This window comes from Scyliorhinus canicula, chromosome 8 (genome assembly GCF_902713615.1).
Source record: "Scyliorhinus canicula chromosome 8, sScyCan1.1, whole genome shotgun sequence".
Lineage (NCBI taxonomy): Eukaryota > Metazoa > Chordata > Chondrichthyes > Carcharhiniformes > Scyliorhinidae > Scyliorhinus > Scyliorhinus canicula.
Genome location: NC_052153.1, coordinates 143,532,250 through 143,547,668, shown reverse-complemented (window position 1 = coordinate 143,547,668; position 15,419 = coordinate 143,532,250). Strand labels below are relative to the sequence as shown.

Below are 15,419 nucleotides of genomic sequence, written 5' to 3'. Positions count from 1 at the left end.
CATGCGCAGTTGGGCCGGTGCCAACCAGCGCATGCGCGGTGGCTGCCCTCCCCCAGGGCCGCCCTCCTCCAGGGCGGCCCCCCCTCCATCCGCCCCCGCCCGCCCCTCGGCCCCCCCCCCCGCCGCCTCGGCCCGACCCACCCTCCCCCCGCCGCCTCGGCCCGACCCGCCCCCCCCCCCGCCGCCTCGGCCCGACCCGCCCCCCCCGCCCCTCGTCCCCCAGCCCCGCCCCCCCCTCGCCCCCCCCCGCCCCCCCCCCCCCCCCCCCCCCCCCCCCCCGCCCCCCCCCCCCCCCCAAGGGCGCTGAAGTTCAGCTTGCCCGGGGCGCCAGCAACCCTAGGGCCGGCGCTGGATGAGGGGTAAACGTTTTAGGACTGAGGTGAGGAGAAATTGCTTCACCCAGACTGGTGAATCTCTGGCATTCACTACCACAGAATAAGGCCAAATCATTGAGTGATTTCAAGAAGGAATTAGATATAGCTCTTGAGGATAAAGGAATCAAGCGATATGGGGGGAAAGGCGGAATCATGATATTGAATTTGATGATCAGCCATGATCACAATCAATGGCGGTGCAGGCTCAAAGGATCGAATGACCTCCTCCTGCTTCTATTTTCTTTTTATGTTTCTTTGTAAATTACTATCTTTTTAAAGGAAGAGTTGATATAACCTCAGATTTTGGGAAACCTGCACATCCTTTGACTCTATGAAGTGAATAATTTCAAGGCCATGGTTTCCAGTGCTTATGAGACAGTCACAGAAGGAACAGCTGGTAAGAGAGATCAGCAACTGCCAGAACCTGAGACACTGCTGTGGAGAAGGGAGGTGCTATATTAATTTGACAGAATATGCCAGTGAAGAATGAGGTGCAAGAGCTCTGCTGTTACCTGCTGGTTGTTACATGGAATGGATAAAAGTGGAATGAAGGGTAATAATCAACTGTTTAAACAACTTATACGCAATTGTATTTAATATACATTTTAGTGCGCATTAAGTGACAACATATCGTGAATAAATTAATGTCTTCTCTATGTGTAATCTTTTAAACAGGATGTGTTAATTCACCTGGAATTAGACACAATTTCAACAATACTATAAGTGGACTACCATAATAGACACTATAATTAACAAAGATAGAAATACATTGCAGAAATCATCTTACCTGCAATATAGACTGTCCTGAAGTATTTTGGATCTGTGGAGTTCTGGCCAAAATCTGAATCAGCCCAGCAGCCGGACACCAGAGCAAGTAACAGCAGAGGAGTCATCATTGTGGCTGCAGAAATTTCACTTCACTGTGGGAGAAACAAAAGGAATTTGGGGAAGTGAATAAATGAGCAGAGATTTCAGCAGCTGCAAACTGTCTTGAACACACTGCAGTCAAATACACAGAGTGATAATTATGCTAATCCTCAGTGGAATTTAAAGAACAGATACAAGTATTAATATTAGAATGTGTACTCTTATTACATTAAAATCCACTTCTTGTAACATAAGCAATTTTGTAGCAACATTGACCCGTACATTACTGAGAACAAATCAAGTACAGCCTTAAAATCAGTTTCTACATTATTTAAAACATTCAGGCTGTGGAGAGAAGTAAACACTGCTCTGTTTCTAGCATTAGTTTGGGATAGTCATATAATATTTGCAATTTAATTTTGTTCATAATGTTTCAATTCTGGTAGAAAACAACTGGAGTTTCAAGAATGAATACGATAAATAAAGTACCGGATTACAACTCAATACTGCATTCAGGCATGTGCTCAGAACTGCAGGAAACACTTTGCAGTATTTTAGTTTTATCCTTCAAATAGACATGAACATCGAGGACAGATCAACTCACCGTCTCAAACATAGGCATCACTTGAAGTAACAATATAGAAGAGAAGGTAGAAACTAGGTTAGAGTGGACAGTGCTATCACTGCAGTCGCACAGATTGATTTTTCATTCATTTCTAACGTAGAATGCTGACGCACAAACTCAGTGTGCCAGGTAGTGTGTCCGCAGTCAGCCGAGCTGCATGCAGCAGAATGGCACAACCAGGCTGAGAACAGTCAGAAGAGTTGAGCTAGCTGCCATAAGGAATAGATAATGACACAGAAAAATAGATTCTGCATGCTGCATTGCAACTAATTAGACTGCATAAAACAGGGCACACTATATACGCAAGCATATGGGTTATTTTCTCATCACTGTTATTTTGCACCATGCAAAAATTGTATGATAACTTGCAAACGTCCCAATATGTGCTGTAGTCCATATGGAGAGAGAAATTCCCCATCAAATGCATCACTGAAACCAATTATCCTTCCCTGCATTCACATTCACGGATACCGTAGCATAGTGGATTAGTCATCCAGATGCCTGGATTAATGCTTCAAAGACAATGGTTCACATCCCAACATCTGGGGCCATTTAAATTCTTTTAAAGAATAAATCGGAAATAAAATGCGATTTTCATTAATAATGATCATGATCCCATGGAATTGTTGTAAAAATCCATCTGTTCCACTTAATGCTCTTAGTGGAGGATATCGGTCATCCTTACTCATGTGACTCCAAATCCATAGCAATGTGACTGTATCTTAACTGCCCACCGAAATGGCCGAGCAAGCCACTCATTTGGATCAAACTGCCATTTAGAAAAAACACCAGTGGTGTTGACCTCACTGCCACCTTCCCAAGGGAAAGGATGGGTAGTAAATGCTGGATTTGCCAGTGGTGCTTACTGATGGAACCATCAATTCACTAGACACGTGCTTTAAGATATGAACAGTGGTTTTAATCTACTTACAACAGAGCCAGCCTGTTCTGCGTTGAACTCTCGATGAACTGAACGACTGGCTCTGAGCATTGGTATTTATACAGCAGTCCAGGGGGAGGAGTCATGGGTGGAGCCAAGGGTGGAGCCCTGTACAAACTACTAAGCATTCCCAGTGCTACTCCCCCTAGTGGTCGGGCAACGCAACTGCGCTTACAAATGCATGGTCTCATGTATATACAATACAGTGTGAATTACGGAGTTACAGTCACCACATTCACCCCCTACAAAAAAAATCAAGTCCGTCGGGGGTGGTGGTTCATAAATTGAGTCTGTCCAGTGGTCGGACTGTCCGCTGCGATCTGCGGAGCACCGGGGTTGCAGCCTCTTGTGGTGGCTGGACGGGTGTTGTGGGTTGGGGTACGATGGCGAACTCCAGGGAAGATCTCGTCCGAGCTCCATACCCGTCTGGTTCAACTGGGGACTGAGGGCGCTGGGGGTTAGCCGGTGCAGGCGCGCGGAACAGGTGGAGCGAGCTAGTGGCTCAGTGGGCTCGGGAGCGCGACGGGGCGGCTGGGTTGCGCGGAACCGATGCAGCGAACTAGTGGGCTCGGGAACCCAAGGGGGCGGCAGGATGGGGTGTAGGGTATGGGGTGCATCTGTAGTGATAGAGGGGATGCTGGACCCGGCGGGTGCAAGGTCCCGGAGGGATACGGTGTCCTGACAGCCGTCGGGGAACTTGACGAAGGCGTACTGGGGGTTGGAGTGAAGCAGCCTTCTCAACAAGGGGGTCGGTTTTGTGCGCCCTGACGTGCTTCCTCAGGAGTACAGGGCCCGGTGTCTTCAGCCACGCCGGAAGTGAGACCCCCATGGTAGTGCCCATGGAAAAAATGAAGAGCCTCTCGTGAGGGGTCTGATTGGTCGCATAAGAGGGACCTAATAGCGTGGAGCGCGTCTGGGAGGACTTCCTGCCAATGGGAGACTTGGAGATTCCTGGACCGGAGGGTCAGTAGGACGGTCTTCCAGATCGTCGCATTCTCCCTCTCCACCTGCCCGTTCCCCCTGGGGTTGTAGCTGGTAGTCCTGCTCGAGGCGATGCCTTTGTCGAGCAGGTACTGACGCAGCTCGTCGCTCATGAAGGACGCACCCCGGTCGCTGTGCACGTAGCTGGGGAAACCAAAGAGGGTGAAGATACTATGCAGGGCCCTAATGACTGTGTGGGAGGTCATGTCGTGGCACGGAATAGCAAATGGGAAGCGGGAGAACTCATCTATGACGTTTAAGAAGTAAACGTTCCGGTTAGTTGAGGGGAGTGGCCCTTTGAAATCGATCGCGAGGCGTTCAAAGGGCCTAGAAGCCTTGACCAGGTGGGCCATGTCTGGTCTAAAAAAGTGCGGTTTGCACTCCACACAGATCGGGCAGTCTCTGGTGATGGCTTTTACCTTCTCAGTGGAGAAAGGGAGATTTCGGGCTTTGATGTAGTGGGCGAACCGGGTGACCCCCGGGTGGCAGGGGTCGTTGTGGATGATTTTCAGGCGGTCGATCTGCGCGCTGGCGCATGTCCCGCGGGATAGGGCATCTGGGGGCTTATTGAGCTTCCCCGGTCGATACTTAATATCGTAGCTATAGGTGGAGAGTTTGATCCTCCACTGCAGGATTTTATCGTTTTTAATCTTGCCCCTTTGCGAGTTGTCAAACATGAAGGCAACCGATCTTTGGTCGGTGATGAGGGTGAACCTCCTACCTGCGAGGGAGTGCCTCCAGTGACGAATAGCCTCCACAATGGCTTGTACTTCTTTTTCGACTGCCGAGTGTCAAAGTTCCGAAGCGGAGAGGGTACGGGAGAAGAATGCGACTGGTCTCCCTGCCTGATTTAAAGTGGCTGCAAGACCTACCTCTGAGGTGTCACTCTCAACCTGAGAGGGGGTGGATTCATCCACCACCCGCATGACCGCTTTGGCGATGTCCTCCTTGATGCAGTTGAAGGCCTGGCGTCCCTCAGCTGACAGGGGAAATAGTGTGGCCTTAAAGAGTGGGCGGGCTTTGTCCGCATATTGAGGGACCCTCTGGGTGTAATATGAAAAGAATCCCAAGCACCGTTTAGAACATAGAACATTGAACAGTACAGCACAGAACAGGCCCTTCGGCCCTCGATGTTGTGCCGAGCAATGATCACCCTACTCAAACCCACGTATCCACCCTATACCCGTAACCCAACAACCCCCCCTTAACCTTATTTTTTTAGGACACTATGGGCAATTTAGCATGGCCAATCCACCTAACCCGCACATCTTTGGACTGTGGGAGGAAACCGGAGCACCCGGAGGAAACCCACGCACACACGGGGAGGACGTGCTGACTCCGTACAGACAGTGACCCAGCCGGAAATCGAACCTGGGACCTGGGACCCTGGAGCTGTGAAGCATTTATGCTAACCACCATGCTACCGTGCTGCCCGAATTTTTGAGGGCCTTGGGACAATGAGGGAGAGGGAGTTCTAAGAGGGGGCGCATATGGTCCGGGTCGGGACCCAGGACTCCGTTTTCCATGACATAGCCGAGGATGGCTGTGTCTGGTCGTGCGGAAAACGCATTTCTCCTTGTTATAGGTGAGGTTTAGTTTCTGAGCCGTCTGGAGAAAATGGTAGAGGTTGGCGTCGTGGTCCTGCTGGTCATAGCTGCAGATGGTAACATTATCCAAGTACGGGAACGTGGCCCGCAGCCCGTACTGGTCCACCATTCGGTCCATTGCTCGTTGGAACACCAAAACCCCATTAGTGATGCCGAAGGGAACCTGGAGGAAGTGGAAGAGACGGCCATCGGCCTCGAATGCCGTGTAGTGGCAGTCCTCCCGGCGGATTGGGAGCTGGTGGTATGCAGACTTCAGATCCACCGTGGAAAAGAGCCGATACTGGGCGATCTGGTTAACCATGTCTGCAATCCTCTGTGGATCGCTCCACTGCTGTAGCTTCCTCCTCCTCGAGCAGCTCCAGCTCGTACAGCCACAGGGCCCCCCCTAAGTTAGCAGTGACTAGCAGGAAGGCCAGCATTGCTGGTCGAATTCCAATAGCCATTGTCCGCAGGGGGAAGGCCTACATGTTAGCCTTCATAAGGCCTGTGTCACTCTGCAGAATCAGGGGCCAGGGTGGGTGGTCAGTGGGTTGCTGGATGGAAAATCCCGACCAAAATACCTTCTCAACACCTCTACCATGTTTCTGCTTTCCATTAGCAATTTCCCAGCCTTACTCTCTGGAGGACTATCACTCACTTTAGTTACATTTTTCCTGTTCAAACACCTGTAGAAACTGTTACTATACTGTTGCAATGGCGTTGGCACGTTATTGGCAAGCCCTCCCACGATGCTGCGCCCCCGATCGACCGCACTTCTGACCGTGCAGTTGATGTGTGGTCTGAGCGGTCAGGAACCTGGCGTGGCAGCTGCGGACTGCGTTCAGCGCTGTCACACTCTATTAGGATCCGTGACGCTGGCCCGGGAACTTCCATGAGGGCTGAGGGGACTGATGGGGGCTGGCCAGGGGGTGATCTGCGGGATCGTGGATAGTGGGTCGGGACCGCGCATGGCCGGCACCGTGTTGTATGATGTGACCACTGCAGGTCGTCGACGTGCGCATGTGCGGCCATGGACCTGACCATTCTCCCCCTGTTTTCGGCGCAGAAGCTGGGAGCCGCTGCTCGCCCCTCACCGGTGCAGGAATTGGTATGGGTTCGGCGCTGATTTTGGCAATGTAAAACGCTCGGGAACTCTCCGTTTCAGCTGGCACTTAGCTGCTGAAATGGAGAATCCAGCCCAGTGTGTGTGATTGGAGACCTCGAATCATCTTCAACTTTTCTATTTGTGGAGAGAGTTAGGATTAAAAGGATTGACAAAGGTCTCGACTCTGGGAAATAGTAGCTGATGCTGTCTATTTCTCTGTGCGTCCACCATATTAGAAACATGGTAAAAGTCTTTGTTGAACATTTGCATACATATTTCCAATGGACTCAACTCAGATGTTGTTCCTATGCAATACTGCAAAGACAGTAATGAATGGATAACCCATGAGATATCAATGGCATTAAAATTAGACGGGTTCTCCAATGGGCAGCATGAATTCATGGGAACTGCAGATGAAAGGTTTTCCCTGATGGCAGAGGAAGGCTGTTTAATTTGTTTGGAGGGTCAGTGAAAATTGATCAATTTTAAATTATTACTGAGAAATCAGGGGGATGATTTTGCATTGTGGGATGGGAGCCCTGACATTGAGGTCAAATGTGGGTCCATTGTGTCAGGTCCAGTCAGCTACAGTGATTTTGATTGAATTGGCCAATTAGTGGCCAGAGGGCATGCTCACAATCCAATTAAAGATGGCAGGGCCAATATGAGGCCCTCCAGCTTGGAAGAAGCTACAACCTGCTGTTAATAATAATAATTCTCTTGTCACAAGTAGGCTTACATTAACACTGCACTGAAATTACTGTGAAAATCCCCGAGTCACCACATTCCGGCGCCTGTTCGGGTATACAGAGGGAGAGTTCACAATTCTCAGCTGGTACGGGAATTGAACCCACGCTGCTGGCCTTGTTCTGCATTACAAACCAGCCACGCTGCTAGGGGCCTAGAGAGCGAGAGTATAAGTGCTGGGGTACGCAAGCAGATTGTTCTGCATTACAAACCAGCTGTCGAGCCCACTGAGCTAAACCAGCCCTAAGTGAGAGAGAGAGAGAGGGAGAGTACCCCAATCTTCAGGTGCACTCTCAGTAACTTCTCAAACCTATGAGTTAAAAAACAGTCACAGGTTCCAGACCACCATTTTGGAGGAGAAATTCCTCCAGAAGGTTCCTGGTGGCTGCTGCTGGATCCAGTTAGGTGAGGAGAGCGCCAAAGAATCTCTGAAGTGCAGACCTTCTGGTATGTCATCAGCCAGCCACCTCCAGGCAACTGCCTTGCTTCCAACATTGCAGGAGATCTGCAGGTCAATAGGAGAATTCCACTTGTAGTCGGCTAATTGGCATTTAACTGACCTCAGTTGGCTACCCACTGCTCATCTCTGGGCTAATGGCTTGGGAATGGCATAGTGTCTGAAAACTGGCATGGCAGCTGACATGCTGGCCCGCCACGAGTGCGAGGACCCGGGAAATGGGCACATGATTACCGAGGCCTGGAGAGTGCCGGTGCCCAGAGCACAGGAACACGAGTGCCAAGATCCAGGAAGTGGGAACACAATTACTGTAGCCTGGGGAACAGGAACACAAATGTTGGATCCTGACATGTGGGTGCGTGAAGGCCCAGTGAGCAGGAACATGAGAGCCTGTTCCCAGAGAGTGGGAAGCTCAATGCCGGGGCCGTGAGAGGAACAGTATGAGTGCTGGGATACGGGAGCATGATAACGACTACCAAAGCCTGGGAAGAGGGAACACAAATCTCCGGGGAGAGGGAAGTTCATGCCCATGGGTGGGAAACTGAGTGCCTGGGAGTGGGAATGTGAGTGGCCGGAGAGAGGGAATGTGAGTGCCCGGGGAGCGGGAATGTGAGTGCCCTGGGAGTGGGAATGTGAGTGCCCGGGGAGCGGGAATGTGAGTGCCCTGGGAGTGGGAATGTGAGTGCCCGGGGAGTGGGAATGTGAGTGCCGGGGAGTGGGAATGTGAGTGGCCGGGAGTGGGAATGTGAGTGTATGGGGAGTGGGAATGTGAGTGCCCGGTGAGTGGGAAGGTGAGTGCCCGGGGAGTGGGAATGTGAGTGCCCGGGGAGTGGGAATGTGAGTGCCCGGGGAGTGGGAATGTGAGTGTCCGGGGAGTGTGAATGTGAGTGCCCGGGGAGTGGGAATGTGAGTGACCGGGGAGTGGGAATGTGAGTGTCCCGGGAGTGGGAATGTGAGTGCCCGGGGAGTGGGAATGTGAGTGCCGGGGAATGGGAATGTGAGTGCCCGGGCAGTGGGAATGTGAGTGCCGGGGGAGAGGAAATGTGAATGTCCGGGGAATGGGAATGTGAGTGTCCGGGGAGTGGGAATGTGAGTGCCGGGGAGTGGGAATGTGAGTGTCCGGGGAGTGGGAATGTGAGTGCCGGGGAGTGGGAATGTGAGTGCCCAGGGTGTGGGAATGTGAGTGACCGGGGAGTGGGAATGTGAATGCCCGGGAGTGGGAATGTGAATGCCCGGGAGTGGGAATGTGAGTGTCAAGGAAGTGCGAATGTGAGTGCCCGGGGAGTGGGAATGTGAGTGCCGGGGAATGGGAATGTGAGTGCCGGGGAGTGGGAATGGTAGTGCCCGGGGAGTGGGAATGTGAGTGTCCGGGGAGTGGGAATGTGAGTGTCCGGGGAATGGGAATGTGAGTGTCCGGGGAATGGGAATGTGAGTGCCGGGAATGGGAATGTGAGTGCCCGGGGAATGGGAATGTGAGTGCCGGGGAGTGGGTATGTGAGTGTCTGGGGAGTGGGAATGTGAGTGCCGGGGAGTGGGAATGTGAGTGTCAAGGAAGTGCGAATGTGAGTGTCCGGGGAATGGGAATGTGAGTGTCCGGGGAATGGGAATGTGAGTGTCCGGGGAATGGGAATGTGAGTGTCCGGGGAATGGGAATGTGATTGCCGGGGAATGGGAATGTGAGTGCCGGGGAATGGGAATGTGAGTGCCGGGGAGTGGGAATGTGAGTGTCTGGGGAGTGGGAATGTGAGTGCCGGGGAGTGGGAATGTGAGTGTCAAGGAAGTGCGAATGTGAGTGTCCGGGGAATGGGAATGTGAGTGTCCGGGGAATGGGAATGTGAGTGCCGGGGAATGGGAATGTGAGTGCCCGGGGAATGGGAATGTGAGTGCCGGGGAGTGGGAATGTGAGTGTCTGGGGAGTGGGAATGTGAGTGTCTGGGGAGTGGGAATGTGAGTGCCGGGGAGTGGGAATGTGAGTGTCCGGGGAGTGGGAATGTGAGTGGCCGGGGAGTGGGAATGTGAGTGCCCGGGGAATGGGAATGTGAGTGCCGGGGAGTGGGAATGTGAGTGTCTGGGGAGTGGGAATGTGAGTGTCTGGGGAATGGGAATGTGAGTGCCGGGGAGTGGGAATGTGAGTGTCTGGGGAGTGGGAATGTGAGTGCCCGGGGAGTGGGAATGTGAGTGTCTGGGGAGTGGGAATGTGAGTGCCCGGGGAATGGGAATGTGAGTGCCTGGGAATGGGAATGTGAGTGCCGGGGAGTGGGAATGGTAGTGCCCGGGGAGTGGGAATGTGAGTGTCCGGGGAGTGGGAATGTGAGTGTCCGGGCAGTGGGAATGTGAGTGCCCGGGGAGTGGGAATGTGAGTGCCGGGGAATGGGAATGTGAGTGCCGGGGAGTGGGAATGGTAGTGCCCGGGGAGTGGGAATGTGAGTGTCCGGGGAGTGGGAATGTGAGTGTCCGGGGAGTGGGAATGTGAGTGTCCGGGGAATGGGAATGTGAGTGCCAGGGAATGGGAATGTGAGTGCCCAGGGAATGGGAATGTGAATGCCGGGGTGTGGGAATGTGAGTGTCCGGGGAGTGGGAATGTGAGTGCCCGGGGAGTAGGAATGTGAGTGTCTGGGGAATGGGAATGTGAGTGCCGGGGAGTGGGAATGTGAGTGCCCGGGGAGTGGGAATGTGAGTGCCCGGGGAGTGGGAATGTGAGTGTCTGGGGAATGGGAATGTGAGTGCCGGGGAGTGGGAATGTGAGTGGCCGGGGTGTGGGAATGTGAGTGCCGGGGAGTGGGAATGTGAGTATCTGGGGAGTGGGAATGTGAGTGCCCGGGGAGTGGGAATGTGAGTGCCGGGGAATGGGAATGTGAGTGCCCGGGGAGTGGGAATGTGAGTGTCCGGGGAGTGGGAATGTGAGTGCCCGGGGAGTGGGAATGTGAGTGGCCGGGGTGTGGGAATGTGAGTGCCGGGGAGTGGGAATGTGAGTGTCTGGGGAGTGGGAATGTGAGTGCCCGGGGTGTGGGAATGTGAGTGCCCGGAGATGGGAATGTGAGTGCCGGGGAATGGGAATGTGAGTGCCGGGGAGTGGGAATGGTAGTGCCCGGGGAGTGGGAATGTGAGTGTCCGGGGAGTGGGAATGTGAGTGTCCGGGGAGTGGGAATGTGAGTGTCCGGGGAATGGGAATGTGAGTGCCCGGGGAGTGGGAATGTGAGTGCCGGGGAGTGGGAATGTGAGTGTCCGGGGAGTGGGAATGTGAGTGCCCGGGGAGTGGGAATGTGAGTGTCTGGGGAGTGGGAATGTGAGTGCCCGGGGAGTGGGAATGTGAGTGCCGGGGAATGGGAATGTGAGTGCCGGGGAGTGGGAATGGTAGTGCCCGGGGAGTAGGAATGTGAGTGTCCGGGGAGTGGGAATGTGAGTGTCTGGGGAGTGGGAATGGTAGTGCCCGGGGAGTGGGAATGTGAGTGCCCGAGGAATGGGAATGTGAGTGTCTGGGGAATGGGAATGTGAGTGCCGGGGAATGGGAATGTGAGTGTCCGGGGAATGGGATTGTGAGTGTCCGGGGAGTGGGAATGTGAGTGTCCGGGGAGTGGGAATGTGAGTGCCCGGGGAGTGGGAATGTGAGTGCCGGGGAGTGGGAATGTGAGTGGCCGGGGTGTGGGAATGTGAGTGCCGGGGAGTGGGAATGTGGGTGGCCGGGGAGAGGGAATGTGAGTGCCCGGGGAGTGGGAATGTGAGTGCCCGGGGAGTGGGAATGTGAGTGCCGGGGAATGGGAATGTGAGTGTCCGGGGAGTGGGGATGTGAGTGTCTGGGGAGTGGGAATGTGAGTGTCTGGGGAGTGGGAATGTGAGTGTCTGGGGAATGGGAACGTGAGTGCCCGGGGAATGGGAATGTGAGTGCCGGGGAATGGGAATGTGAGTGCCCGGGGAATGGGAATGTGAGTGCCGGGGAGTGGGAATGTGAGTGTCTGGGGAGTGGGAATGTGAGTGCCCGGGGAGTGGGAATGTGAGTGTCTGGGGAGTGGGAATGTGAGTGCCCGGGGAGTGGGAATGTGAGTGCCGTGGAATGGGAATGTTTGTGCCGGGAAGTGGGAATGGTAGTGCCCAGGGAGTGGGAATGTGAGTGTCTGGGGAGTGGGAATGTGAGTGTCCGGGGAGTGGGAATGTGAGTGTCCGGGGAATGGGAATGTGAGTGTCCGGGGAATGGGAATGTGAGTGCCCGGGGAGTGGGAATGTGAGTGCCGGGGAGTGGGAATGTGAGTGTCCTGGAGTGGGAATGTGAGTGCCCGGGGAGTGGGAATGTGAGTGCCGGGGAATGGGAATGTGAGTGCCGGGGAGTGGGAATGGTAGTGCCCGGGGAGTGGGAATGTGAGTGTCCGGGGAGTGGGAATGTGAGTGTCCAGGGAGTGGGAATGTGAGTGTCCGGGGAGTGGGAATGTGAGTGGCCGGGGTGTGGGAATGTGAGTGCCGGGGAGTGGGAATGTCAGTGCCGGGGAGTGGGAATGTGAGTGTCTGGGGAGTGGGAATGTGAGTGTCTGGGGAGTGGGAATGTGAGTGTCCGGGGAATGGGAATGTGAGTGCCCGGGGAATGGGAATGTGAGTGCCGGGGAATGGGAATGTGAGTGCCCGGGGAATGGGAATGTGAGTGCCGGGGAGTGGGAATGTGAGTGTCTAGGGAGTGGGAACGTGAGTGCCCGGGGAGTGGGAATGTGAGTGTCTGGGGAGTGGGAATGTGAGTGCCCGGGGAGTGGGAATGTGAGTGCCGGGGAATGGGAATGTGAGTGCCGGGGAGTGGGAATGGTAGTGCCCAGGGAGTGGGAATGTGAGTGTCTGGGGAGTGGGAATGTGAGTGTCCGGGGAGTGGGAATGTGAGTGTCCGGGGAATGGGAATGTGAGTGCCCGGGGAGTGGGAATGCGAGTGCCGGGGAGTGGGAATGTGAGTGGCCGGGGAGAGGGTATGTGAGTGTCCGGGGAGTGGGAATGTGAGTGTCCGGGGAGTGGGAATGTGAGTGGCCGGGGAGTGGGAATGCGAGTGCCGGGGAGTGGGAATGTGAGTGGCCGGGGAGAGGGAATGTGAGTGCCCTTGGAGTGGGAATGTGAGTGTCCGGGGAGTGGGAATGTGAGATTCCGGGGAATGGGAATGTGGGTGGCCGGGGAGAGGGAATGTGAGTGCCCGGGGAATGGGAATGTGTGTGTCTGGGGAGTGGGAATGTGAGTGTCCTGGAGTGGGAATGTGAGTGCCCGGGGAGTGGGAATGTGAGTGCCGGGGAATGGGAATGTGAGTGCCGGGGAGTGGGAATGGTAGTGCCCGGGGAGTGGGAATGTGAGTGTCCGGGGAGTGGGAATGTGAGTGTCCGGGGAGTGGGAATGTGAGTGTCTGGGGAGTGGGAATGTGAGTGGCCGGGGTGTGGGAATGTGAGTGCCGGGGAGTGGGAATGTCAGTGCCGGGGAGTGGGAATGTGAGTGTCTGGGAGTGGGAATGTGAGTGTCCTGGGGAGTGGGAATGTGAGTGTCCGGGGAAGTGGGAATGTGAGTGCCCGGGGAATGGGAATGTGAGTGCCGGGGAATGGGAATGTGAGTGCCCGGGGAATGGGAATGTGAGTGCCGGGGAGTGGGAATGTGAGTGTCCTAGGGAGTGGGAATGTGAGTGCCCGGGGAGTGGGAATGTGAGTGTCTGGGGAGTGGGAATGTGAGTGCCCGGGGAGTGGGAATGTGAGTGCCGGGGAATGGGAATGTGAGTGCCGGGGAGTGGGAATGGTAGTGCCCAGGGAGTGGGAATGTGAGTGTCTGGGGAGTGGGAATGTGAGTGTCCGGGGAGTGGGAATGTGAGTGTCCGGGGAATGGGAATGTGAGTGCCCGGGGAGTGGGAATGCGAGTGCCGGGGAGTGGGAATGTGAGTGGCCGGGGAGAGGGTATGTGAGTGTCCGGGAGTGGGAATGTGAGTGTCCGGGGAGTGGGAATGTGAGTGGCCGGGGAGTGGGAATGCGAGTGCCGGGGAGTGGGAATGTGAGTGGCCGGGGAGAGGGAATGTGAGTGCCCTTGGAGTGGGAATGTGAGTGTCCGGGGAGTGGGAATGTGAGATTCCGGGGAATGGGAATGTGGGTGGCCGGGGAGAGGGAATGTGAGTGCCCGGGGAATGGGAATGTGTGTGTCTGGGGAGTGGGAATGTGAGTGTCTGGGGAGTGGGAATGGTAGTGTCCGGAGAGTGGGAATGTGAGTGCCCGGGGAGAGGGAATGTGAGTGCCTGGGGAGAGGGAATTTGAGTGCCCGGGGAGAGGGAATGTGAGTGCCCGGGGAGAGGGAATGTGAGTGCCCGGGGAGAGGGAATGTGAGTGTCCGGTGGAGTGGGAATGTGAGTGTACGGGGAGATGGAATGTGAGTGCCCGGGGAGTGGAAATGTGAGTGCCCGGGGAGTGGAAATGTGAGTGCCCGGGGAGTGGGAATGTGAGTGCCCGGGGAGTGGTAATGTGAGTGCCTGGGGAGTGGGAATGTGAGTGCCCGGGGAGTGGGAATGTGAGTGCCCGGGGAGTGGGAATGTGAGTGCCCGGGGAGTGGGAATGTGAGTGTCCGGGGAGTGGGAATGTGAGTGCCCGGGGAGTGGGAATGTGAGTGCCCGGGGAGTGGGAATGTGAGTGCCCGGGGAGTGGGAATGTGAGTGTTCGGGGAGTGGGAATGTGAGTGTCCGGGGAGTGGGAATGTGAGTGCCCGGGGAGTGGGAATGTGAGTGTCTGGGGAATGGGAATGTGAGTGCCGGGGAGTGGGAATGTGAGTGTCTGGGGAGTGGGAATGTGAGTGCCCGGGGAGTGGGAATGTGAGTGTCTGGGGAGTGGGAATGTGAGTGTCCGGGGAGTGGGAATGTGAGTGTCCGGGGAATGGGAATGTGAGTGTCCAGGGAATGGGAATGTGAGTGCCCGGGGAGTGGGAATGTGAGTGCCCGGGGAGTGGGAATGTGAGTGCCGGGGAGTGGGAATGTGAGTGTCCTGGAGTGGGAATGTGAGTGCCCGGGGAGTGGGAATGTGAGTGCCGGGGAATGGGAATGTGAGTGCCGGGGAGTGGGAATGGTAGTGCCCGGGGAGTGGGAATGTGAGTGTCCGGGGAGTGGGAATGTGAGTGTCCAGGGAGTGGGAATGTGAGTGTCCGGGGAGTGGGAATGTGAGTGGCCGGGGTGTGGGAATGTGAGTGCCGGGGAGTGGGAATGTGAGTGCCGGGGAGTGGGAATGTGAGTGTCTGGGGAGTGGGAATGTGAGTGTCTGGGGAGTGGGAATGTGAGTGTCCGGGGAATGGGAATGTGAGTGCCCGGGGAATGGGAATGTGAGTGCCGGGGAATGGGAATGTGAGTGCCCGGGGAATGGGAATGTGAGTGCCGGGGAGTGGGAATGTGAGTGTCTGGGGAGTGGGAATGTGAGTGCCCGGGGAGTGGGAATGTGAGTGTCTGGGGAGTGGGAATGTGAGTGCCCGGGGAGTGGGAATGTGAGTGCCGGGGAATGGGAATGTGAGTGCCGGGGAGTGGGAATGGTAGTGCCCAGGGAGTGGGAATGTGAGTGTCTGGGGAGTGGGAATGTGAGTGTCCGGGGAGTGGGAATGTGAGTGTCCGGGGAATGGGAATGTGAGTGCCCGGGGAGTGGGAATGCGAGTGCCGGGGAGTGGGAATGTGAGTGGCCGGGGAGAGGGTATGTGAGTGTCCGGGGAGTGGGAATGTGAGTGTCCGGGGAGTGGGAATGTGAGTGGCCGGGGAGTGGGAATGCGAGTGCC

At 55.4% G+C, this 15,419-nt stretch overlaps 1 protein-coding gene across 4 annotated transcripts in view; it reads right to left on the bottom strand.

Moving 5' to 3' along the window:
* The window catches only part of LOC119970549 (hyaluronan and proteoglycan link protein 1-like), a 118,846-nt gene that overhangs the window by 62,924 nt on the left and 40,503 nt on the right, over positions 1–15,419 (bottom strand). For 3 of the 4 annotated variants that reach the window (XM_038805358.1, XM_038805357.1, XM_038805356.1), the window contains one exon: positions 1,162–1,294. In XM_038805358.1, coding sequence (XP_038661286.1) covers positions 1,162–1,270 — 109 coding nt within the window. In that variant the 5' untranslated portion in view covers positions 1,271–1,294. Of the gene's footprint in view, positions 1–1,161; positions 1,295–1,845; positions 2,031–15,419 lie in introns of those variants that run through there. The other variant, XM_038805355.1, reaches the window with a different exon arrangement.